General features: G+C 44.9%; 1 protein-coding gene across 1 annotated transcript in view; it reads left to right on the top strand.

Annotated features, from left to right (window-relative positions):
- Positions 1-2,078: 2,078 nt before the first annotated feature.
- LOC309889573 (chromodomain-helicase-DNA-binding protein 1-like) overlaps positions 2,079-24,267 on the top strand; it is a gene marked incomplete at its 5' end in the record, with an annotated part of 88,378 nt that continues 66,189 nt past the window's right edge. Inside the window, 1 exon segment of the mRNA XM_082782442.1 lies at positions 2,079-2,131. Within this exon segment, the coding sequence (XP_082638568.1) occupies positions 2,079-2,131 (53 nt within the window).

Raw genomic sequence — 24,267 nt, 5'->3', positions numbered from 1 at the left:
GCGGCGGTCACCGGAGCAGTCTTCGGCTAAAGGTTACAGCACAAACCTCTTCGTGGAGCGTAGCTCTGTCTTGCGCTAGGGAGGCTGGCACGAACACACACGCAGGTAGGTAGAGGTCTGTCATGGTTCCTTTCCCTCTCTCAACTGGAGTTGTGCGGTAGCTTTCGAAGATGGATGGGGAGGTGGCTGGTACTGAGGACAGGGGGCTGGATACCTACTGCGGATCTGGGCTCCTGGGCCTGCTCGCTGTTATCCGACGGGGGAGGGAGCTGTGAGAGCCGAGGCAGCTAATTGGGGTTGAGGCTTTTTCACTGGTTCCTGTGGGGGGAGCCTGTGACGAACCGGCTGGGAGTGCGGCCTTCGCTCTTCTCTGCCCATGGGGGGCGCTGGGGGAAGTGAGCATGGAGGACTGCGGCGGCCTTGGTGACTCTACTAGGAGCAGCGCTTGCGCGGCGTGCACCACCAGCGGAGTGCTGTCTCCGGGGGCTGGAAGCGAACCCACGAGGGGTAGGGATGCAGCTCTGGCCTCGGCTTCTCTCGGGAATGCTTTGGGAGCGGTCGGTAACGGGAGGCTGCGAGAGCGTGGTCGGGGAGGATCGCTGCGGAGAAGGGAGCTGGCGACAAGGAAAGACTTTCGTGACGCTAAAAGGGTATCGCCAGGGATTCCGAGAGTACCAGACACGGAGGCAGGCAGCAAGGTGTTTGCCCCCTGGGCGCGGGAGGACAAGCAGTGGGGAGCTAGGCCCCGTTGAACGCCAGCTGCTGGTTCTCGAGAAACCACTAAGCTGCTCGGCTTACTGCCGTTGGGGCCCTGGCCTCGCTTTGCGGCCGCTTTGGGGTTACAAGGCTTTTTCCTGTCACTTTTTCTTTCATCATTGCCTTTGTTTGATGGCTGGAGTGGCCTTTCTGTCCGAAATAGTGCCTGAGCACAGGTTTTTTTCCACCCCAGAACGAGATAGCCCTCGCCCCTATCGTAGGCTGTGGGTAGGGTCGTACTTAGAAGGGAGCAGTTCGAAGCAGGCAACTTGCAGATGAGCCACTAATTGCTTTCATGCCACTAAATCAGTGAGAGGCACAGCTCTTCAGCTGATTATCAGTGAGTTCATACTTGCACTACATTTAAAGTGAGTCTAAACTTTTTGTAGGTGTATCTGAAGCTAGTGAACTGATTGAAGATGTTTGTGTATGTGAAATGACAGTCATTCCACCTGTGGGATCTTGTTTGCTTGGTGTAGTTGAGCTGTGTGTGTTTTTTTTTGTTTGTTTGTTTTGTTTTTGTTTCTTTTTTGTTTTTAATAGGGACGGTCCTTATTTTCCAGCCTCTGCCCTCGACTGGATGTAAGCATTATGTCTGTGTCTGGAAATTTTTTGTGCATGAAATAATTTCACTTTTCAGATCTTAGCAGAGCATTAATATCTGTAGTTTATATTTTTGCATTTGGGGAGGCTGTTTTCCTTTAAAACTTAGATCTGGTTGTTCTTAAGATAGTACTATAGCAAAAATCATGCCACCTGGTATAATGCGGATACATGGTAAGCCACTCTTCTCAACCCAAAATACTTAAAAGAATAGTATTTTCAAAGCTGGTCTGTGGGCAGACCAGCAACTATTCTGCAGCTAGTGGTTTTGCAGAACTTGTAGTACAATCAATTAAAAGTTGCATAAAAGAACATATAATGGCTGGGACCTGATAGTTTTTTGCCCAACTGCAAAAAAGGTCTTTCCTTCTGTGCATTTCATGTATTTCATTTAGTTATTTAATTTTTTCAGTGTAGTATAACAAAATATATTTTTTCAGTTAAAATGTGAGATATACCCTTCTAGCATTGGTGTGATGGGACAGGTAATTTTCAGTATCTTTCAGTTGTAGCCATCAAATATTTCAAATTGTGTTTAAAATTATGCATGTTGTTTTATTACTTTAGGTAATTTTGGGAAAAAAAACTTGAATGCATGCAAAGAACGGTTGAATAAACACATCACCTGGAAAACACAGAGTACCAGGAAGTGGATTCTTGACATCCACCTTGTAACCTGAGTGACTTCTATTTATCTTTTAAACTTCTTAATATTTACAATGAATGGGCACAGTGATGAAGAACGTGTAAGAAACAGTAGTGGAGAGTCAAGGTAAGCACTTTGTCGTTTCAGTCCCTGGTTGTGTATTCTCTTATATTTTGTTTAATAGAACTGCTTTACCTTTTAATTTTGTGCCAAAACTTCCTAGTGAGCAAACAAGCCATGTTTAGGAGGACTGGCTATGCTTTTTTATGTCTGCTTAATCTGCTTGTTAGTTTCATATAGTTTTGTTTAATAACTAATAATCATGGATATACCTTACAGAATAGAACTTAACTAGTATTAGAACTGTATCAGTGTTACTCTTTTTTTTTTTCCTCAAAAGTTGCCGTAAGTGTTAAAAGCTGAAACAGATTGGATTGAAATGTTAAAATAAGACTCCATGTCTATGAAGTGCAGGGCATGCATGCATAGTATATGCTGTATAAGCCCTGAACTGGACTATCTCTAAAGCTGGAACAATGAGTTGTTAATTCTAGCTTTTGATATGTGCTACTTTATGAGGCTTCCTTCTTTGTTGAGCTGTGAAAGCAGTATAATGGAAAGTGTTAAATTCATGTTTGGTTTCCAAAATGGAAGTACAACTTTCCCAACTGTTTTCCTAATTTAAAAAAAAAAAAAAAAAAAAAAATCTATTCACTATGTGAGTAATGGGGTGGGAAGATGGGGAAGAGAGAAATGTTTAGCTGATATTAGGTGCAAATCTCTAGGAAATTTATGAACAGTAAAATTAAAGAAACTTTTGACAACTCTTGTGTATTCTTTTGATGTCATTATTCTTGTTATACCTAGGAATATTCTAGAAAGATAATAAACTTTGGATCTTGTGAATAATTTGTAAACTCTAATTTATTTTAAATAAAGATCTCTGCTTCCAGTAAAGATGGTACTTGTCTAATTAGCAAACAAATTTATTTCTACTAAGTGGCAAAACATTCCCAGTTACATAAAACAAATAAACAAAACAAGCTTTGTCAGTTGAATAGAGGAATATGAACAAAATAGAAATGTGAATAAAGCTAATCTTCTGAACTTTTTAGAGAATTATAAATAAGTCCTTCAACAAACGTTAATTTTTTGGGGACAACTCTGACCTTGTATTTATGAAAGGTTTTACTACTTGAAAAAAGCCACCTAGCTAAAAAAAATAATGTAGGAAAATTACTTCATATCAAGCTATGACCACTTTGATATAAAAATACCGGTATATCAAAGTTATTTAAAAGCTGTAGCAATTCTCATAAGACTAAACTAAATAAATATCATTAAAGCTTCCTGAACAATTTTATTAAAAGTAAATATCAGCAAATTACTTGGAACTTGATAGTTGCTGGTGAAGTGAGACTTTGTTCTGCGTTTTAAATGTGCTGTTGAGCTATTTTAAAACTTTTTTAAAAAAAAAAAAAAAATAAAACTTTTTTTCCCTAGTTTTTTATTAATCATTAACCCTGTAGCCTACTGAATTCACAGGCAGATGTCAGAAAGCATATTTGCATGTTTACCATTTGCAATCAGGAAGAGTGAAATTTCCTGTTTTAAAGAATTGAGCCAATTTATGTTATTAAAATAACTATTATAAAAGGAGTTTACATTGTTTTAAAGAAACTCTTATAATGAATTGCAGAAATTGTGGAAAGCTTGTAGTATTCTCAGCAATAGGAGGGCTAGAGAAGGGGCTAATTGGAAACCTTAGATTATATATAAACGGCCAGCACTGTGGTAAGGAACTGTAGCTGTCTTCTATTCCCTGTGACTGGCAGTGAAAAGGCATTTCTGAAGCATGTGGGAAAGGAAAGGGCAATTTGCCATGCTCCTATGCTCCTTTCCACTCTTGAATCTCTTCATCTGTTTGGTAGATGACCAGAAATCTTTCCATTGCTGCAGATGCTGAGCCTGAAGTTTTGTTTTGCTACAAGTAGAAGTGAATCTCTTGTATTTTCACAGTTGAATAATTGTTGTACTGTTTGGACTTTCCTTGGCCATGTTAGCAACCTCTGAAGCTATAAGTATGTGCTAGTACCAGGCATGGCAAAGATTGTGAACTGACAAACACTAAACTAATCTTGCTGCTTGATGTTAGAATTTGTGTAATAATTACAGTGGAATCTACTCTTCGGCTTTTTCTTTATTATAAATCACTGTTTTGGATTGTTTTTAGTAGTTCTAGGTGAAATATCACAGATAATGTTCATCTGGATAGCAAGTAAATATAAGCAGAAAACTTAATAGCAATACTCCGAGAAACTTTTAAAGTTAAGCAAAGTGTTTTTGTGTATGTTCTTGAAAGCATTCTGTTGCAAACTTGAATAGGAGTAAATACATATTAGTTACCTAGTAATAAGAACAGGGAATGCAGAAGTGAAACGTTGAATAGCAATCTGACTTCCCATCTCTTTGATTCTCCTATGTTTCCTGTAGAACAAGACATGGAGCGCTTGAGCAGACCTACTCTGTAGGTAAAAAGGAGTATACTCAGTATACCCCATTTGGAAAGTAGCTGGCTGGGGTGCATTGTACTTCCTTTCTTTTTAGTAAGCAGAAAGTGGTTTCTTGCACCAAATATCCTTATCATTGTTTACATTCTTGAAAGCTGATGTTACGACAGTGCAGTAATTTCTGTGGATTTAATTTGCTTTGTTGATTTAATAGTCTGTGGACCACAAAAGACAGTTAAGTAAAACCAGCTCTTTGTCAGCAGGCTTGAATTTGCTGTATAAACTCATACCTTCCACAGAAGATTAAAAGGATAAATTGAAAGCTACTACTCTAGGATCCTGCTTTCAAGAAAACATGAGCATACTTACAGAAGTATTCTTATCTATTGGTTTCTTTTTGGTAGATGTCTGATAGGAAATAATAATAAAAATTAAAAACTGTGCATGTATAGAGAATTGTATTGTGTTTATGTGGCAAGGTGTTGGTAGCAGGGTGCTGCTGGGGTGATCTCTGAGAAGAGACTGGGGCTGTCCCTGTGTTGGACAAAGCCAGTCCCAGCTGGCTTGGCAATGGAACCATTTTTCTTGTTTTCTCACTATCCTACTTAAATTTTAATTGGCAGTAAACTACATTAATTTTCACTGAGTTGAGACTGTTTTGCTCATGACAGTGATTGGTAAGTGATCTCTGTGTCTGTATCTTGACCCACAAGCTCTTCCATCTTATTTTCTCACCCTGCCCTGTTGAGGAGGGGGGAGTAAGAGAGTGGCTGGGTGGAGGTCTGGCAGACAGCCAAGCTTAACACACCACCACAAGAGTATATACCTTAAAGTATGGATATATCTGTATATTTTAATGCAGAAGACTCCTGAGATCAGAAAAAATACCTGAAAGGTGAAGGAAACTGTACATAGAACTTAATGTGAAGGGCTAGTGGATGAAGCAAGCTCTTTGCTTTTGTTAGTAATAGTCTTCTCTTTGATTAGCAAGTTGTGATTTTTACCAAGAAAATTTGTCATGGAATTGAGCATTATCAGATATGTTGGTCTAAGTTTAAAAAAAAAAAACAAACAAAACAAAAAACACGCTTCTCTTCATCTTACAGTTCAGACAGAATATTCATCAAAAAAAACAAAACACACAAGTATTTCTGTCTAGAACCTTTTTCTGTTAAAAGAATAAATTCTAAATTGATGATACAGCTTTCATTGTGTATGTAGACTCTAGTTTGGCTTTGGGATTCCTGCTGATTTTTTTCAGTTCCCAAATGTTGGGATGCATCACTGAGCTTAGAAGAGGTGATCCTTGAATATTAACCAGCTTTCTTGGGGCCCCTCTTCCCCCCCAGGGCATTATTACATGGGACTCTACTGTAATAAATGGCTCAGTCTTCAAAATAGGACTATAATCAAAGTTTACAATTTATTAAAGGAATAGAGGTAAGCAAACAGCGCTGGGTGCGCCGGGAGTCTCTGCTCCACCAAGACGCACACCAGTTACATCAAGCAGCTGTTTTTTATGCTCCTAGGCTAATACATATTCATTACTACTTCTAAAAAAACCAACAGGGTTATTATAATTAGTTTCTGGAATCCGAACCCTCCTACTGGAGCATGCGTATCAGTCTCCGGTGGTCCCTCTGGGGGTCTCTCATGCTGAAGGCTCATAGTCTTCCTCCCTCTTGTCCTTCTCCTTTGTCCAACTTGGCTGTATGTCAGAGACTTGTGCAGCGTCCCCTGCAAGCTTTGTCTTTTAGTTGTTCTTCAGCTCTCCCCGTCTCCTTAATCTCCTGGCCAGATATCAGAGACTTGCATAATGTCCCGTGCAATAGTCATAATAGTTAGCAGTTATTCTGAAACCCCCCCAGATATCAGAGACTTAAAGGAAAAGCCTACAAATACATTTCCCTTCAAGCTCTCTATTGACACGACTTGCTAAAACATTCCTTTGCAAGATACAAGAACTATATACATTAACCACTCTGTTTTTCTTAGACTTGTGGTTATACAAGGGTATGTAAGACAGAAGGTCACATTCATCATACCATGCAGCCCTAGCATTGTTCCATACTGACACAAATCAGATGAACATATTTCACACTACCAAGCGGATCCCTGAAGAGGCCAAAGTCTGCTCTCCCAAAGTCCAGGGTAGCGAGCTGTGCACCCTCCTCTCTGCCCTAAGGGTCTTGAACTCCACCATTTCATGGTCACTGCAGCCAAGGCTGCCCTTGAGTTTCACATTCTCCACCAGCATCTCCTTGTTGGTGAGAGTGAGGTCCAGCATAGCACCTCTCCTTGTTGGCTCCTCTATCCCTTGGAGAAGAAAGTTATCGGTGCATTCCAGGAACCTCCTGGATTGCCTATGCCCTGCTGTGCTATCCCTCTCAACAGTTATCAGGGTGATTGAAGGGTTAGCATCAAAATCACTGAGGTTTAATCTGAATTAAATCTGTGATGGTTTTACCCAAATGGGCATCTGAACTCCACCACAACTGCTCTCTTCTACTTCTCAAAGGGAAAGGGGGAGAAAATATGATGAAAAGGGCTCAAGGGTTGAGATAAAGGCAGGGAGATCACTCAATTATTGTCACAGGCAAAAACAGACTCAGCATAGGGAGATTAAGGTAATTTATTACCTATTACTAACAAGCTAGAACAGTGAGGAAACTAAAAGCAACTTCCCCCAAACAGCCATCTTCTATGTCCTCCCCCCAAGCAATACAGGGGAATAGGAAATGGGGGTTGTAGTCAGTTTGTAACACTTTGTCTCCATTGCTCCTTCATGGTCAATCTCTTCCCCTGCTCCAGTGTGGGGTCCCTTACCTGCAGGTGGCAGCTTCCACCAGATCACCTGCTCCTGCATGGGCTCCTTTCCATGGTCTGGTCTGGAGTCTGCTCCGGAGGGTGTTCTCCATAGGCCGCAGCCTCCTTCAGGTCAGATCTATCTGCTCCCCTGTGGGCTCCCTCCATGGGCTGCAGTGTGGAGATCTTCTCTGCCATGGTGCCCGTGGGCTGCAGGGAGACAACCTGCTCCGCCATGGTCCTCTGCACAGGCCGCAGGGGAACTTCAGCTCTGGTGCCTGGAGCACCTCCTCCCCCTCCTTCACTGGCCTTGCTGTCTGTAAGGCTGTTTCTCACTCCTCATTTTCCCAGCTGCTGTGTTGCATCTTCCGCCCCCCCCCCCCCCTTCTTAAATTTGCTCTCACAGAGACACAAACAGCATTGCTTACTGGATTGGCTCTGGCTAGCAGCAGGTCCCTTTTGGAGCCATCTGAAACTGGCCCTTATGTAACACTGGGCAGCTTCTGGACTCTTCTTACAGAGGCCACCCCTGCAGCCCCATGCTACGAAAATCTTGCTGTATAAACCCAATACATTACTCATGTGGTAGAGTCTTATAGGTAATTCCCTGACAGGGTTTAGAGACTTATATGCTTTTTTAATAACTAAAGCTTGCTAAATGTGTCTGTGTTAGGGAAAAAGTGTCTTTTTGTTTTTTACTTCTTAGTAGTGTGCCAGTTGTTTTGTGTTTGCAGTAAAATGGAGGGAGACTGGGTGGAGTATTCATGAAAGAAAACCAGAATCCATTAGCTAAAATATTGTAGCTAAAAGGTTGGTTATATTTGAGTCCTGAGGCAAGGTGAATCTGGGCCATTCTTAGGTTATACTGAGAAGTAATGACTCCTTGTTAAATTTCTACTAGGTCGGCACTAGTCAAGTGAACTAAAGGGAAAAAAAAAAAAAAGGCCAAGTAAAGATACATCCCAGTGAAGTTGCATCCACAAATGCCAAGTGCCAGAAAAGGATGGGTGGATAGTGAATTGACGTGGTATATCAAATTGCTAGTAGCTGTGTTGAAAAGAATTTGAAATTGAAAACTTACTACAGTAGTTCTTCAGTAAGATGTAATTTTCAAAACCCTAGTTTTTATTTTGGATACTGCTTAAGATACATGACTAGAATCCTGCAGACAAACTTCTTTTTCTGTTTTTTGGGGGGATTTTTTTTTTATTCTCCTCTTTAGATAACACTTCTTTTTTTGTTCCAAGCAAGTCTTGGCATATTTTTGAGACATCTTTTGGTTTTAGAAAATTAGATAGGTCTGTGTTTTTTATCATTGCTGCTTTCTTACAAGTATTATTTGAAAAACAAATAAAACGTTACTTTATTTCAGAAGTTGACGATGCAAATTGGTATTCTGACTGATGCCAATCTGAAACTGTTCCTTATGAGAGGTTAATAAGAACAAAACAAAACAAAATCTTTTTCTTTCGTTTGTTCATTCTAATGCGTAAGTAGTTACCTTTTAAAGATAATTAAGAAATGAATCTTAGGCTGAAAATTTCCATTCAACTTCTGTTTGAATAGGTAAGTAGTTTTGATAGACAGTAATTAGTTGTTGTTTGTGGTGCTGTTACAAAGTTTTCTTTTAATGGCTGCAGAATTCAAATAGCTTGATAAGGGAATAAGTTTTCAATTTTATAGGTGTGTGTGTGTATGGATGGAGGGGTGTGTGTATATATCTATGTTTCCCCTAGGCTTAAGAAAAAATAATCTCTGCGAGACAGCAGAGAGTGTGACTAAACTGAGTACCTTGTTCTTAAGACTTTTCATGACACCTATGTTCCTGTAAAATCATTTGAAATTGCAATATACTAGTAATTAGTTCTTTTTTAAAAAAAAATCTTATAAAGTTGAATGTCATAGCTTGAAATGCTGACAAATCAGCTTTACACTTTGTGAAAGAAGATTGTTATTAGGAATTAAGAAAAAGATAATTTCTTTGAAGGTAAAACAAGGACACAGTCTGCACTTGGAAATATGAGACAGCTAGTGGTTTGCCTTGGCATAAACTTCTATTCTAGTTCTTAGACTGCAGTGATCTCAGTGGTAGAAAGAAAAATGTATATGTTCTCTATGATGTTTGGAAAAGGGTGGGTTTGTTTGTTTTATGCTGAAAACTGAGTACCCTGTAGCATTTCCTGTAGAGTGTGTTTTGCCTTGCATTCCTAATCAATGTTATTGTTGGTCCATTAAATTTCTTAGAGGAAAGTCCTTTGATAAAGAGATTATTGCGGATATTGGGGTTTTAAGTACTGCGTGTCATGCAGTGCTGCTTGTACAGTCTCAGCAATCCATAGTGTATCTTCAATGTAAAATGTGCTCATATATTGCTCTACTTCCTATGTCCTCTGTGAATACAAACTTTTGATTTTGGGATTATAATACTGTCTTTGTAGGGGTTATGCCTCCAAGCCTAAATTCTACTGAAGCTTAAGGTAGAAACAGACTCTGCAGTAAGAACACATGACATTAAATGTGTGCTGGTAGTCCTCAGAGCCATCCATAGCTGGTTATCCTTTAGCCAGTGAATAAGCAAGTTTTTCTAAGCTTCAGTAAAAATGAAGTCACAGCTATTATTAATCTTGTCTATTTTTTGTGTGCTGTAGTTACATAAAGACCTCTGGGAATGTGGTACACATGAGAGTGCACAGGCAGGAAGTTTAGTGTAGTTGGATGCATCTGCATTGCTTTGGGTGACTAGAGTTCAAGTAAGCTCTATGCAGTATGTACTAGTCTTCTGTGCTTGAACTCCAATAGGTACTTTTTATCAGTAAATTTGAAACTTTTTAAATCATGTATTTTTCTCCTTAGTACTGCTACAGAGGGGAAAGGTATGAGAAGTAGGCCACTGATAGTAAAAGTCAATAATTTGTAAAAGGGTAGAAAGGAGGACCCAGGGAACTACAAACTGGTGAACCTCACCTCTGTGCCTGGCAAGATCATGGAACAGGCCCTCCTGGAAGCAATGTCAAGGCACATGCAAGACAAAGGGGTGATCCAAGACAGCCAGCATGGCTTCACAAAGGATAAATTGTGCCTGACCAACCTGGTGGTCTTCTATGATGCATCAGTTGACAAGGGAAAACCGACTGATGTCATCTACTTGGACTTCTGCAAGCCCTTTCACATGGTCCCACATGACATCGTGATCTCCAAATTGGAGAGAGATGGACTTGATGGGTGGACCATTCAGCGGATAAGGACTTGGCTTGACTTGTCTTGGCTCTCTGTCCAGGTGGAGGCCAGTGATGAGTGGTGTACCTCAGAGGTCTGTCCTGGGATGGTATTGTTTAATCTCTATCAGTAACAATGGGATTGAGTGCGCCCTCAGCAAGTTTGCAGATGACACCAAGCTGAGTGGTGCAGTTGATATCAAAGAAGGAAGGGATACCATTCAAAGGGACCTGGTCAAGCTTGAGAAGTGGCCCCACATTAACTAAATGAGGTTCAACAAGTCCAAGTGCAAGGTGCTGCACCTGGCTCAGGGCAATCCCAGACAGGAGTACAGACTGGCTGGAGAACTCATTGAGAGCAGCCCTGCAGAGAAGGACTTGGGAGTTCTATTGGATGAGAAGCTTGACATGAGCCAGCTGTGTACATTGGCGGCTCAGAAGGCCAACTGCATCCTGGGCTGCATCAACAGCGGTCGAGAGAGGTGATTGTCCCCCTCTACTCTGTCCTGGTAAGGCCCCACTTGGAGTACTGCATCCAGGTCTGGGGCCCCCAGCACAAGAAGGATGTGGACCTGTTAGAGCAGGTCCAGAAGAGGGTCACGAAGATGATCAAGGGGCTGAAGCACCTCTCCTATGAAGAAAGACTGGGAGTTGAGGCTGTTCAGCCTGGAGAAAAGAAGGCTCAGGGGTGACCTCATTACGACCTTTCAGTACTTAAAGGGGACTTACAAAAAAGAAACACAGATGGAGAGTGACTCTTTGCTCAATCAGATAATGACAGGACAAGGGGGAATGGTTTTAAACTAAAAGAGGGGAGATTTAGATTAGAGGTTAGGAGGAAATTCTTTACTCAGAGGGCGGTGAGGCACTGGAACAGGTTGCCCAGAGAGGTTGTGGATGCCTGTCCATGGAGTTGTTCAAGACCAGGTTAGATGAGCCCCTGAGCAACCTGATCTAGCAGGTGGCATCGCTGCCTATGGCAGGGGTGTTGGAACTAGATGATCTTTAAGGTCCCTTTCAACCCTAGCCATTCTATGATCCAATGTTTTTATGAATAATTGGCTTTTGAACTGGTGTCAGTGACAGGGGTTTGGTTCTTTGAACATGGAACCCCTTTTGAAGATCATCAGCTGCTTGGGATACATGGGATCTGCCTCGCTAAGAGGGGCAAAAACTGAGGCATCCTGTTTCCCAGTAGGATGGCTGACCTCATGAGGACTTTAAACTAGTAATGACGGGGGAGGGAGAGGGTTACCAGCAGCCCTGTGAGGGAGCAATGGACAGGGTTACTGAACAGAGGGCATGGGGTGATGTGACGGAGGGATCACAAAATGGGGCTTAAGCAGAGTCACCTCCAGCATTTGTAGGTTAGCACAAAAATGACTACAAGGTGCTGTTATCTAAAAATCTCCCCAAACCTCCAAACCTTTCTAGGAACCAGATATGCTGCAGTTCCCCTCTTAAGTGCCTGTATACTAATGCATGTGGTAAGGGAAATAACCATGATGAGCTAGAAGTCTGTGTGCAGTTGCAGGGCTATGATCTTGTTGAGATCAGGGAGACATGGTAGGATGGTTCTCACGACTGAAGTGTTGCAAATAAAGGATACACTCTCTTTAGGAAGGACAGGCTGGGGAGAATGAGGAGAGGGAGTTGCCCTCTATGTGAGAGAGTAGCTGGAGCGCATGGAGCTCTGTCTCAGGATGGATGAGTAGTAAATTGAGAGTTTATGGTTTAGGATTAAAGGGAGGAATGGGTTAGGTAACATTATAGTGGGGATCTACTATAGGACGCCTGACCAGGAACACTAAGCAGATGAGGCCCTCTACAGACAGATAGGAGCAACCTCACCTTCACAAGTGCCGGTCCTTGTGGGGGGACTTCAAACATTCTGACATCTGTTGGAGGGACAACACAGCAGGGCATGAGCAATCAAAGAAGTTCATGGAATGGATTGATGATAACTTCCTTCTACAAATGATAGAGGGGCAGATGAGGAGAGTTGCTCTGCTGGACCTTGATCTCACCAACAGTTCTTTCCGGGGTTAAATGTCACCATAAGACTTGCTTTTTGAGGCCCAGGATAGTGTTCTGGGCGGTGGTGTGGGGCATGGAATATGTTTCCAGCCATCCAGTGGTTGCTTTCACCGTTGTATGTGGTGCTTGCCATTGTGGGTTTGAGGGAGTGATGTAATCAGTCTGCCAGGCCTCTCCATATTTATATTTCAGCCATCATCCTCCATACCACAGAGGCTTTAACCGCTTGGCTTACTTGACTGCAGCATGTTTCACAGTCATGAATAAACTGTGCTATAGCGTCCATGGTCAGGTCCACCCCTCGATCATGAGCCCATTTGCATGTTGCATTTCTTCCTTGATGGCCTGAGGTGTCTTGGGCCCATCGAGCTATAAATAATTCACCCTTATGTCGCCAGTCCAGGTCCACCTGAGCCACTTCAATCTTAGCAGCTGTCCTGGTTTCAGTTAGAACAGAATTAATTTTCTTCCTAGTAGCTGGTGGAATGCTGTGTTTTGGCTTAGGATGAGAAGAGTGCTGATAACACCCCGATGTTTTAATTGTTGCAGAGCAGTGCTTATACCAAGCCAAGGACATCTCAGCCTTTTGCTCTGTCCTGCCAACAGGCAGGCTGGGGGTGCAGTAAGAGCTGGGAGGGGACAGACCCAGGACAAGTGACCCAAACTAGCCAAAGGGGTATTCCATACCATCTGACGTCATGCTAAACAATATATAGGGGTGGCTAGCCGGGGGGAGGGGGCCGGACTGCTCGGGGGGACCAGAGCCCATCTATATTTGTGGAGTGACAGGCGGATCTCAGCAGTTGACTGTATTGGAGGCTGAAGTGAGTCTGACTGGGAATGAGTGGGAAAAGCACCGCATTGTGACTGGCCCGGATGCTCCATGTATCCTTGGCATAGACTATCTTAGAAGAGGGTATTGCAAGGACCCAAAAGGGTTCCGGTGGGCTTTTGGTATAGCTGCCTTAGAGACAGAAGGCATTAAACAATTATCTACCTTGCCTGGTCTCTCAGAGGACCCCTCTGTTGTGGGGTTGCTGAGGGTCGAAGAACAGCAAGTGCCAATCACTACCACAACTGTGCACCGGCGGCAATATCGCACTAACCGAGACTCCCTGATTCCCATCCATAAGCTAATTCGTCAATTGGAGAGCCAAGGAGTGATCAGCAAGACTCATTCACCTTTCAATAGTCCCATATGGCCAGTGCGAAAGTCTAATGGCGAGTGGAGACTAACAGTGGACTATCGTGGCCTGAACGAAGTGACGCCACCACTGAGTGCTGCAGTGCCGGACATGCTGGAACTTCAGTACGAACTTGAATCGAAGGCAGCCAAGTGGTACGCCACAATTGATATCGCTAATGCATTTTTCTCCATCCCTCTAGCAGCAGAGTGCAGGCCACAGTTTGCTTTCACTTGGAGGGGAGTCCAATATACTTGGAATCGGCTGCCCCAGGGGTGGAAACACAGCCCTACCATTTGCCATGGGCTGATCCAGTCTGCACTAGAGCAGGGGGAAGCTCCTGAACACCTGCAGTACATCGATGACATTGTGTGGGGTGACACAGCAGAGGAAGTTTTTGAGAAAGGGAAGAAAATAGTCCAAATCCTTCTGAAAGCCGGTTTTGCCATAAAACAAAATAAAGTCAAAGGACCTGCACGAGAGATCCAGTTTTTAGGAATAAAATGGCAAGATGGACGTCGTTAAATCCCAATGGATGTGATCAACAAAATAACAGCTATGTCTCCACCAACTAACAAAAAAGAAACACAGACTTTCTTAGGTGTTGTGGGGTTTTGGAGAATGCACATCCCAAATTACAGTCTGATTGTAAACCCGCTCTACCAAGTAACCTGTAAGAAGAATGAGTTTGAATGGGGCCCTGAACAACGACAAGCGTTTGAACAAATCAAGCAGGAAATAGTCCATGCAGTAGCCCTTGGGCCAGTTCGAACAGGACCAGATGTAAAGAATGTGCTCTACACTGCAGCCGGGGAGAATGGCTCCACCTGGAGCCTCTGGCAGAAAGAACCTGGGGAAACTCGAGGTCGGCCCCTGGGGTTTTGTAGTCGGGGATACAGAGGATCTGAGGCCCGCTATACTCCACCTGAAAAGGAGATATTGGCAGCATATGAAGGAGTTCGATCTGCTTCGGAGGTGGTCGGTACTGAAGCGCAGCTCCTCCTAGCACCCCGATTGCCAGTACTAGGCTGGATGTTCAAGGGAAGGGTCTCTTCTACGCATCATGCAACTGATGCTACGTGGAGCAAGTGGGTTGCACTGATTACTCAGTGGGCTCGAATAGGAAACCCCAGTCGCCCAGGAATATTGGAAGTGATTATGGACTGGCCAGAAGGCAAATACTTTGGGATATCATCCGAGGAGGAGGTGGGTCGTGCTGAAGAAGCCCCACTGTACAACCAGTTACCAGAGAATGAAAAGAAATATGCCCTGTTCACTGATGGGTCCTGTCGTATTGTGGGGAAGCATCGGAGATGGAAGGCTGCTGTATGGAGCCCTACACGACGAGTTGCAGAAGCTGCTGAGGGAGAAGGTGAATCGAGTCAGTTTGCAGAAGTGAAGGCCATTCAGCTGGCTTTAGACATTGCTGAACGAGAAAAATGGCCAGTTCTCTATCTCTACACCGATTCATGGATGGTAGCAAATGCCCTGTGGGGATGGTTACAGCAATGGAAGCAAAACAACTGGCAGCATAGGGGCAAACCCATCTGGGCTGCTGCTTTGTGGCAAGACATTGCTGCTCGGGTAGAGAACCTGGCTGTGAAAGTACGTCACGTAGATGCTCATGTGCCCAAGAATAGGGCTACTGAAGAACATCAAAACAACCAGCAGGTGGATCAGGCTGCTAAGATTGAAGTAGCTCAGGTGGACCTGGATTGGCAGCATAAAGGTGAATTATTTATAGCCCGATGGGCCCATGACACCTCATGCCATCAAGGTAGAGATGCAACATACAGATGGGCTCGTGATCGAGGGGTGGACCTGACCATGGACGCTATAGCACAGGTTATTCATGACTGTGAAACATGTGCTGCAATCAAGCAAGCCAAACGGTCAAAGCCTCTTTGGTATGGAGGACGATGGCTGAAATATAAATATGGAGAGGCCTGGCAGATTGATTACATCACACTCCCTCAAACTCGCAATGGCAAGCGCCACGTACTTACAATGGTGGAAGCAACCACCGGATGGCTGGAAACATATCCTGTGCCTCATGCCACCGCCCGGAACACTATCCTGGGCCTTGAAAAGCAAGTTCTATGGCGACATGGTACCCCAGAAAGAATAGAGTCAGAGAATGGAACTCATTTCCGAAACAACCTTATAGACACTTGGGCCAAAGAGCATGGTATTGAGTGGGTGTATCACATCCCCTATCATGCACCAGCCTCCGGGAAAGTTGAACGATACAACGGACTGTTAAAGACTACATTGAAAGCAATGGGCGCTGGGACATTCAAAAATTGGGATACGCATTTGGCAAAGGCCACCTGGTTAGTCAATACTAGGGGATCTGCCAACCGAGCTGGACCTGCCCAATCAAACCTGTTACGTACTGTAGATGGGGATAAAGTTCATGTAGTGCATGTAAGAAATATGCTGGGTAAAACAGTCTGGGCTACTCCCGCCTCAGGAAAAGGCAAACCTATTCGTGGAATTGTTTTCGCTCAGGGACCTGGATACACTTGGTGTGTGATGCAAAAGAACGGAGAGGTCCGGTGTGTACCTCAAGGAGATTTAATACTGGGTGAGAATAGCCCATGAACTGAATTGTACCATGTTAATTACTATTACTATGTCCTGGTTTCAGTTAGAACAGAATTAATTTTCTTCCTAGTAGCTGGTGGAATGCTGTGTTTTGGCTTAGGATGAGAAGAGTGCTGATAACACCCCGATGTTTTAATTGTTGCAGAGCAGTGCTTATACCAAGCCAAGGACACCTCAGCCTTTTGCTCTGTCCTGCCAACAGGCAGGCTGGGGGTGCAGTAAGAGCTGGGAGGGGACAGACCCAGGACAGGTGACCCGAACTAGCCAAAGGGGTATTCCATACCATCTGACGTCATGCTAAACAATATATAGGGGTGGCTAGCCGGGGGGAGGGGGCCGGACTGCTCGGGGTTAAGCTGGGCATCGGTCAGCGGGTGGTGAGCAATTGCATTGTGCATCACTTGTTTGTACATATTATTAGTAGTAGTACTATTATCATCATTGTATTATTATTATTATTATTATTATTATTATTATTATTATTATTATTATTTTCCTGTCTTATTAAACTGTCTTTATCTCAACTTACGGGCTTCACTTTCCATTTTTCTCCCCCGTCCCAGAGAGGGAGGGGGGAGGGTGAGCGAACGGCTGCGTGGTGTTTAGCTGCCAGCCGGGTTAAACCACGACAGTCTTTTTGGCGCCCAACGTGGGGCACGAAAGGTTGAGATAATGGCAGATCTGACCAGAGTGTGTTAAACTAAAATTGGTATAAGTATTAGACCTGCTTAATAGTCACTTGTCATAATGCTGATTGCTTTAATCTCAACTGTGCTGCGCCTGCTTTCCAAATTGAGTATTATAGCACGTTATTTTCCGTATGTGCTCTCTGTCATGTTGTTTATCCTCTCCGGGCCCTGGTTTCAGACCATTATGGTACTGTGTGTTGTATCAGTGGCTTATGAGATGATGAAATATCTGGCCATGACTCTAACCTGGTATTTGTACTCAGTAACATCTTCGATTCTATACTTTGGAAACTGTATTTTGGAAACTATTAGCAATTATATCTGTTGCCTTTTTTCATTAGGGAGTCAATCTGTGGAGGGGAAAGGGGAAGATAATTTTTCTTACTTGATCACTCTTCCTTTCTCCTTCACCACCCCTGTACCCTCCTTGATCACTCTCCCTTCCTCCTTCACCACCCTCTTATCCTCCGAGTTTATTACATAGCTCTCCAAGATATTGAATATCCTTGGGATACTCAGACCAGCATAGTCTTGTTGTTCTGCCTCCTGAATGCGCTTCAGGTTCTGCTTAAAGTTAAACAACTACTTAGGAAGCTCATCCGGAGATCTGCCCGGAGGCAGTATAGTTGTGGGTGGCAGGGAGTATGGGAGGATATGGGCAGGCATCTAGACCAGTTGGCACCCCCAGTGTTTTGGAAATTCACCCCTGAACAAGTGCAAAATCCTCAAAAACTGGCAGAATGCTTGAATAAAAGGTGTCGCGATTCGGGAAGTTCCAAAGTAACACAAATCATTGTAACATGCTGGGGCCTGGCTCATGCCTATCGAGCTGCCATGGATACTGCTATCAACTTAGTGACAGACCCTGCGGCCACTCCAAGTCCCGTGACAGATCCAACGGCCACTGTGACCCCTACGGTGGACTCTGCAGCCGCTCCAGTCCCAGCTCCTGCAGCCGCTCCAGTCCCAGCTCCTGCAGCCGCTCCAGTCACAGTTCCTGAAGCCGCTCCAGTCCCAGTTCCTGCAGCCGCTCCAGCTCCAGTTCCTGCAGCCGCTCCAGTTCCAGCTCCTGCAGCCGCTCCAGCTCCGGTTCCTGCAGCTGCTCCAGCTCCTGTAGCTGGGTCAGAGAAACGAGCTGTAGCAGTGCAAGTTGACCCTGCAGAAGGTATTCCAACCTCTGTGGCAGACCCTATAACAAGGTCAGAGAAACGAGCTGTAGCAGTGCAAGCTGCCCCTGTAGAGAAGGTGAAAAAATGGTATAGAGATTCAGGTCGTTTAGAACGCAGAGAATCTTCTGCCAAATCTAGGTATAGAGACGACGGAGACGACGACGACGCTGGGCCATCAAGGGTTCAGGAGGAGGAAGATGAGGATGCCAAAAAATCAACAGTAACTACCCGAAGCCTAAACGAGCGTGAGTTACGAGATGTGCGAAAAGATTTTGGTTGCTGTATAGGTGAGCAGCTTGTCACCTGGCTGCTCCGATGCTGGGACACTGGAGCTAATTGTGTGGAATTAGACGGCAGGGAAGCCAAGCGACTGGGATCCCTTGCTAGAGATGCAGGCATTGACAAAGCAATTGCAGATGGAGCACAATCTCACAGCCTCTGGAGGCGTCTCCTCTCAGCTGTGAGGGAAAGGTATCCCTTCAAGGAAGAACTTTTATGTCTACCAGGCAAGTGGACCACTATGGAGAAGGGAATCCAGTATCTGAGGGAATTAGCCGTACGGGAAGTGATTTATGAGGATCCAGACCTCAGACAAACATCCAAAGATCCAGATGAAGTCAGGTGTACGCGACCCATGTGGCGGAAGTTTGTACAGAGTGCACCATCATCATATGCCAGCTCATTGGCAATAATGGCCTGGAAAGAGGATGAGGAACCGACAGTGGATGAAGTGGCTAAACAACTCCGGCAGTACGAAGAAAGTCTCTCCTCTTCCTTACAGGCCTGCGTCTCAGCTGTGGAGAAACTTTCTGAAGAGTTCCACCAACTTAAAGAGAATCTATCTTCATCCCCACCTGAACCAACCAGTGTCCACCGACCAAAAGAGAACACTGTGGAGAAACTTTCTGAAAAGGTTCACCAACTTGAAGAGAGATTATTCTCCTCCGTACCTGTACAGAGCAGTGTCTCAGCTATCAGGGGTAGTTGTTCATCCACACAAGGAAGACGATATGGTGGGTACTCACCCCGTGCTACCCTGTGGTTTTACTTACGAGACCATGGAGAGGACATGAGAAAATGGGATGGAAAATCTACCGCGACCCTAGAGGCACGGGTACGTGAGTTGCAAAAGAAAACAATCAGGAAGAAGGGATTCTCTGAAAAGTTTGCTGCTCCAACTTCCAGCAGACAGTCCTTCAAACACAGAAACGAAGAAGATTCCGACCAGGATTAGGGAGGCCCTGCCTCCAGCCAGGGGGAGGAAAGGGATAATCGAGTTTATTGGACTGTGTGGATTCGATGGCCTGGCACATCAGACGCACAGAAGTATAAGGCTTTAGTAGACACCGGTGCACAATGCACTATAATGCCATCGAGCTATAAAGGACCAGAGCCCATCTATATTTGTGGAGTGACAGGGGGATCTCAGCAGTTGACTGTATTGGAGGCTGAAGTGAGTCTGACTGGGAATGAGTGGGAAAAGCACCGTATTGTGACTGGCCCGGATGCTCCATGTATCCTTGGCATAGACTATCTCAGAAGAGGATATTGCAAGGACCCAAAAGGGTTCCGGTGGGCTTTTGGTATAGCTGCCTTAGAGACAGAGGGCATTAAACAATTATCTACCTTGCCTGGTCTCTCAGAGGACCCCTCTGTTGTGGGGTTGCTGAGGGTCGAAGAACAGCAAGTGCCAATCGCTACCACAACTGTGCACCGGCGGCAATATCGCACTAACCGGGACTCCCTGATTCCCATCCATAAGCTAATTCGTCAATTGGAGAGCCAAGGAGTGATCAGCAAGACTCATTCACCTTTCAATAGTCCCATATGGCCAGTGCGAAAGTCTAATGGCGAGTGGAGACTAACAGTGGACTATCGTGGCCTGAACGAAGTGACGCCACCACTGAGTGCTGCAGTGCCGGACATGCTGGAACTTCAGTACGAACTTGAATCGAAGGCAGCCAAGTGGTACGCCACAATTGATATCGCTAATGCATTTTTCTCCATCCCTCTAGCAGCAGAGTGCAGGCCACAGTTTGCTTTCACTTGGAGGGGAGTCCAATATACTTGGAATCGACTGCCCCAGGGGTGGAAACACAGCCCTACCATTTGCCATGGGCTGATCCAGTCTGCACTGGAGCAGGGGGAAGCTCCTGAACACCTGCAGTACATCGATGACATTATTGTGTGGGGTGACACAGCAGAGGAAGTTTTTGAGAAAGGGAAGAAAATAGTCCAAATCCTTCTGAAAGCCGGTTTTGCCATAAAACAAAATAAAGTCAAAGGACCTGCACGAGAGATCCAGTTTTTAGGAATAAAATGGCAAGATGGACGTCGTCAAATCCCAATGGATGTGATCAACAAAATAACAGCTATGTCTCCACCAACTAACAAAAAAGAAACACAGACTTTCCTAGGTGTTGTGGGGTTTTGGAGAATGCACATCCCAAATTACAGTCTGATTGTAAACCCGCTCTACCAAGTAACCCGTAAGAAGAATGAGTTTGAATGGGGCCCTGAACAACGACAAGCGTTTGAACAAATCAAGCAGGAAATAGTCCATGCAGTAGCCCTTGGGCCAGTTCGAACAGGACCAGATGTAAAGAATGTGCTCTACACTGCAGCCGGGGACAATGGCCCCACCTGGAGCCTCTGGCAGAAAGAACCTGGGGAAACTCGAGGTCGGCCCCTGGGGTTTTGTAGTCGGGGATACAGAGGATCTGAGGCCCGCTATACTCCACCTGAAAAGGAGATATTGGCAGCATATGAAGGAGTTCGATCTGCTTCGGAGGTGGTCGGTACTGAAGCGCAGCTCCTCCTAGCACCCCGATTGCCAGTACTAGGCTGGATGTTCAAGGGAAGGGTCTCTTCTACGCATCATGCAACTGATGCTACGTGGAGCAAGTGGGTTGCACTGATTACTCAGTGGGCTCGAATAGGAAACCCCAGTCGCCCAGGAATATTGGAAGTGATTATGGACTGGCCAGAAGGTAAATACTTTGGGATATCATCAGAGGAGGAGGTGGGTCGTGCTGAAGAAGCCCCACTGTACAACCAGTTACCAGAAAATGAAAAGAAATATGCCCTGTTCACTGATGGGTCCTGTCGTATTGTGGGGAAGCATCGGAGATGGAAGGCTGCTGTATTGGGTCCTACACGACGAGTTGCAGAAGCTGCTGAGGGAGAAGGTGAATCGAGTCAGTTTGCAGAAGTGAAGGCCATTCAGCTGGCTTTAGACATTGCTGAACGAGAAAAATGGCCAGTTCTCTATCTCTACACCGATTCATGGATGGTAGCAAATGCCCTGTGGGGATGGTTACAGCAATGGAAGCAAAACAACTGGCAGCGTAGGGGCAAACCCATCTGGGCTGCTGCATTGTGGCAAGATATTGCTGCTCGGGTAGAGAACCTGGCTGTGAAAGTACGCCACGTAGATGCTCATGTGCCCAAGAATCGGGCTACTGAAGAACATCAGAACAACCAGCAGGTGGATCAGGCTGCTAAGATTGAAGTAGCTCAGGTGGATCTGGATTGGCAGCATAAAGGTGAATTATTTATAGCCCGATGGGCCCATGACACCTCAGGCCATCAAGGTAGAGATGCAACATACAGATGGGCTCGTGATCGAGGGGTGGACCTGACCATGGACGCTATAGCACAGGTTATTCATGACTGTGAAACATGTGCTGCAATCAAGCAAGCCAAACGGTCAAAGCCTCTTTGGTATAGAGGACGATGGCTGAAATATAAATATGGAGAGGCCTGGCAGATTGATTACATCACACTCCCTCAAACTCGCAATGGCAAGCGCCACGTACTTACAATGGTGGAAGCAACCACCGGATGGCTGGAAACATATCCTGTGCCTCATGCCACCGCCCGGAACACTATCCTGGGCCTTGAAAAGCAAGTACTATGGCGACATGGTACCCCAGAAAGAATAGAGTCAGACAATGGAACTCATTTCCGAAACAACCTTATAGACACTTGGGCCAAAGAGCATGGTATTGAGTGGGTGTATCACATCCCCTATCATGCACCAGCCTCCGGGAAAGTTGAACGATACAACGGACTGTTAAAGACTACATTGAAAGCAATGGGCGCTGGGACATTCAAAAATTGGGATACGCATTTGGCAAAGGCCACCTGGCTAGTCAATACTAGGGGATCTGCCAACCGAGCTGGACCTGCCCAATCAAACCTGTTACGTACTGTAGATGTGGATAAAGTTCATGTAGTGCATGTAAAAAATATGCTGGGTAAAACAGTCTGGGCTACTCCTGCCTCAGAAAAAGGCAAACCCATTCGTGGAATTGTTTTCGCTCAGGGACCTGGATACACTTGGTGGGTGATGCAAAAGAACGGAGAGGTCCGGTGTGTACCTCAAGGAGATTTAATACTGGGTGAGAATAGCCCATGAACTGAATTGTACCATGTTAATTACTATATAATACTGTATGTTATCACTACCATGACTACTATAGGTGACTAATTAGAATGTATGGAAAAGAGTGTAACCTGAGCATGACATAAATGGTATGGAATAAGGGGTGGATAGATGTCCTGGTTTCAGTTAGAACAGAATTAATTTTCTTCCTAGTAGCTGGTGGAATGCTGTGTTTTGGCTTAGGATGAGAAGAGTGCTGATAACACCCCGATGTTTTAATTGTTGCAGAGCAGTGCTTATACCAAGCCAAGGACACCTCAGACTTTTGCTCTGTCCTGCCAACAGGCAGGCTGGGGGTGCAGTAAGAGCTGGGAGGGGACAGACCCAGGACAGGTGACCCAAACTAGCCAAAGGGGTATTCCATACCATCTGACGTCATGCTAAACAATATATAGGGGTGGCTAGCCGGGGGGAGGGGGCCGGACTGCTCGGGGTTAAGCTGGGCATCGGTCAGCGGGTGGTGAGCAATTGCATTGTGCATCACTTGTTTGTACATATTATTAGTAGTAGTACTATTATCATCATTGTATTATTATTATTATTATTGTTATTATTATTTTGTTATTATTATTTTCCCGTCTTATTAAACTGTCTTTATCTCAACTTACGGGCTTCACTTTCCATTTTTCTCCCCTGTCCCAGAGAGGGAGGGGGGAGGGTGAGCGAACGGCTGCGTGGTATTTAGCTGCCAGCCGGGTTAAACCACGACAGCAGCCTGATCCACCTGCTGGTTGTTTTGATGTTCTTCAGTGGCCTGACTCTTGGGCATGTGAGCATCTACATGGTGTACTTTTACAGGTAGTTTCTCTGCTCAGACAGCAATATCTTTTCACTGTGTGGCTACCCAGATGGGTTAGTCAATGTGCTGCCAGTTGTTTTACTTCCATTGCTGTAACCACCCCCACAGGGCATTTGCCGTCATCCATAAATCAGTATAGAGATAGAGAACTGGCTGCTTTTCTCGTTCAGCAATATCTAAAGCTAGCTGGATGGCCTTCACTTCTGCAAATTGGCTTGATTCACCTTCTTCTTTAGCAGTTTCTGCAACTTGTCGTGTAGGACGAGTTGCAGCCTTCCACCTCCGATGCTTTCCCACAGTATGACAGGACCCATCAGTGAACAGGGCATATTGCTTCTTGTTTTCTGGTAGCTTTTTATACAGTGGGGCTTCTTCAGCACATCACCTCCTCCCCTGGTGACATTTTGAAAACTTTGTCTTCTGGCCAGTCCACAGTCACTTCCAAGATTCCTGGGAATCTTGGGTTTCCTATTTGAGCCTGTTGTGTAATCAGTGTGATGCACTTTCCACACATGAGGGAACTGATGTTATGTTGGGTGAGGACCCTCCCTTTGAACATACAGCCCAGCACTGGCAGTTGGGGTTCCAAGAGGAGCTGTGCTTCAGTACCAACCACTTCTGAAGCAGCTGGAACTCTTTTATATGCTGCCAATATCTCTTCTTTGGTTGGAGTATAGCGGGTCTCGGATCCTCTATATCCCCGACTCTGTAACCCTAGGGGTTGACCTTGAGTCTCGTCATGCTCTTTCTGCCAGACAATCCAGGTGGAGTCATCCTCCCCAGCTGCAGTGTAGAGTACT

The sequence above is a fragment of the Aythya marila genome (genome assembly GCF_965140915.1).
Source record: "Aythya marila genome assembly, chromosome: W".
NCBI lineage: Eukaryota > Metazoa > Chordata > Aves > Anseriformes > Anatidae > Aythya > Aythya marila.
The sequence above is the reverse complement of the archived record's forward strand: the minus strand, read 5'-3'. Positions and strand labels throughout refer to the sequence as shown.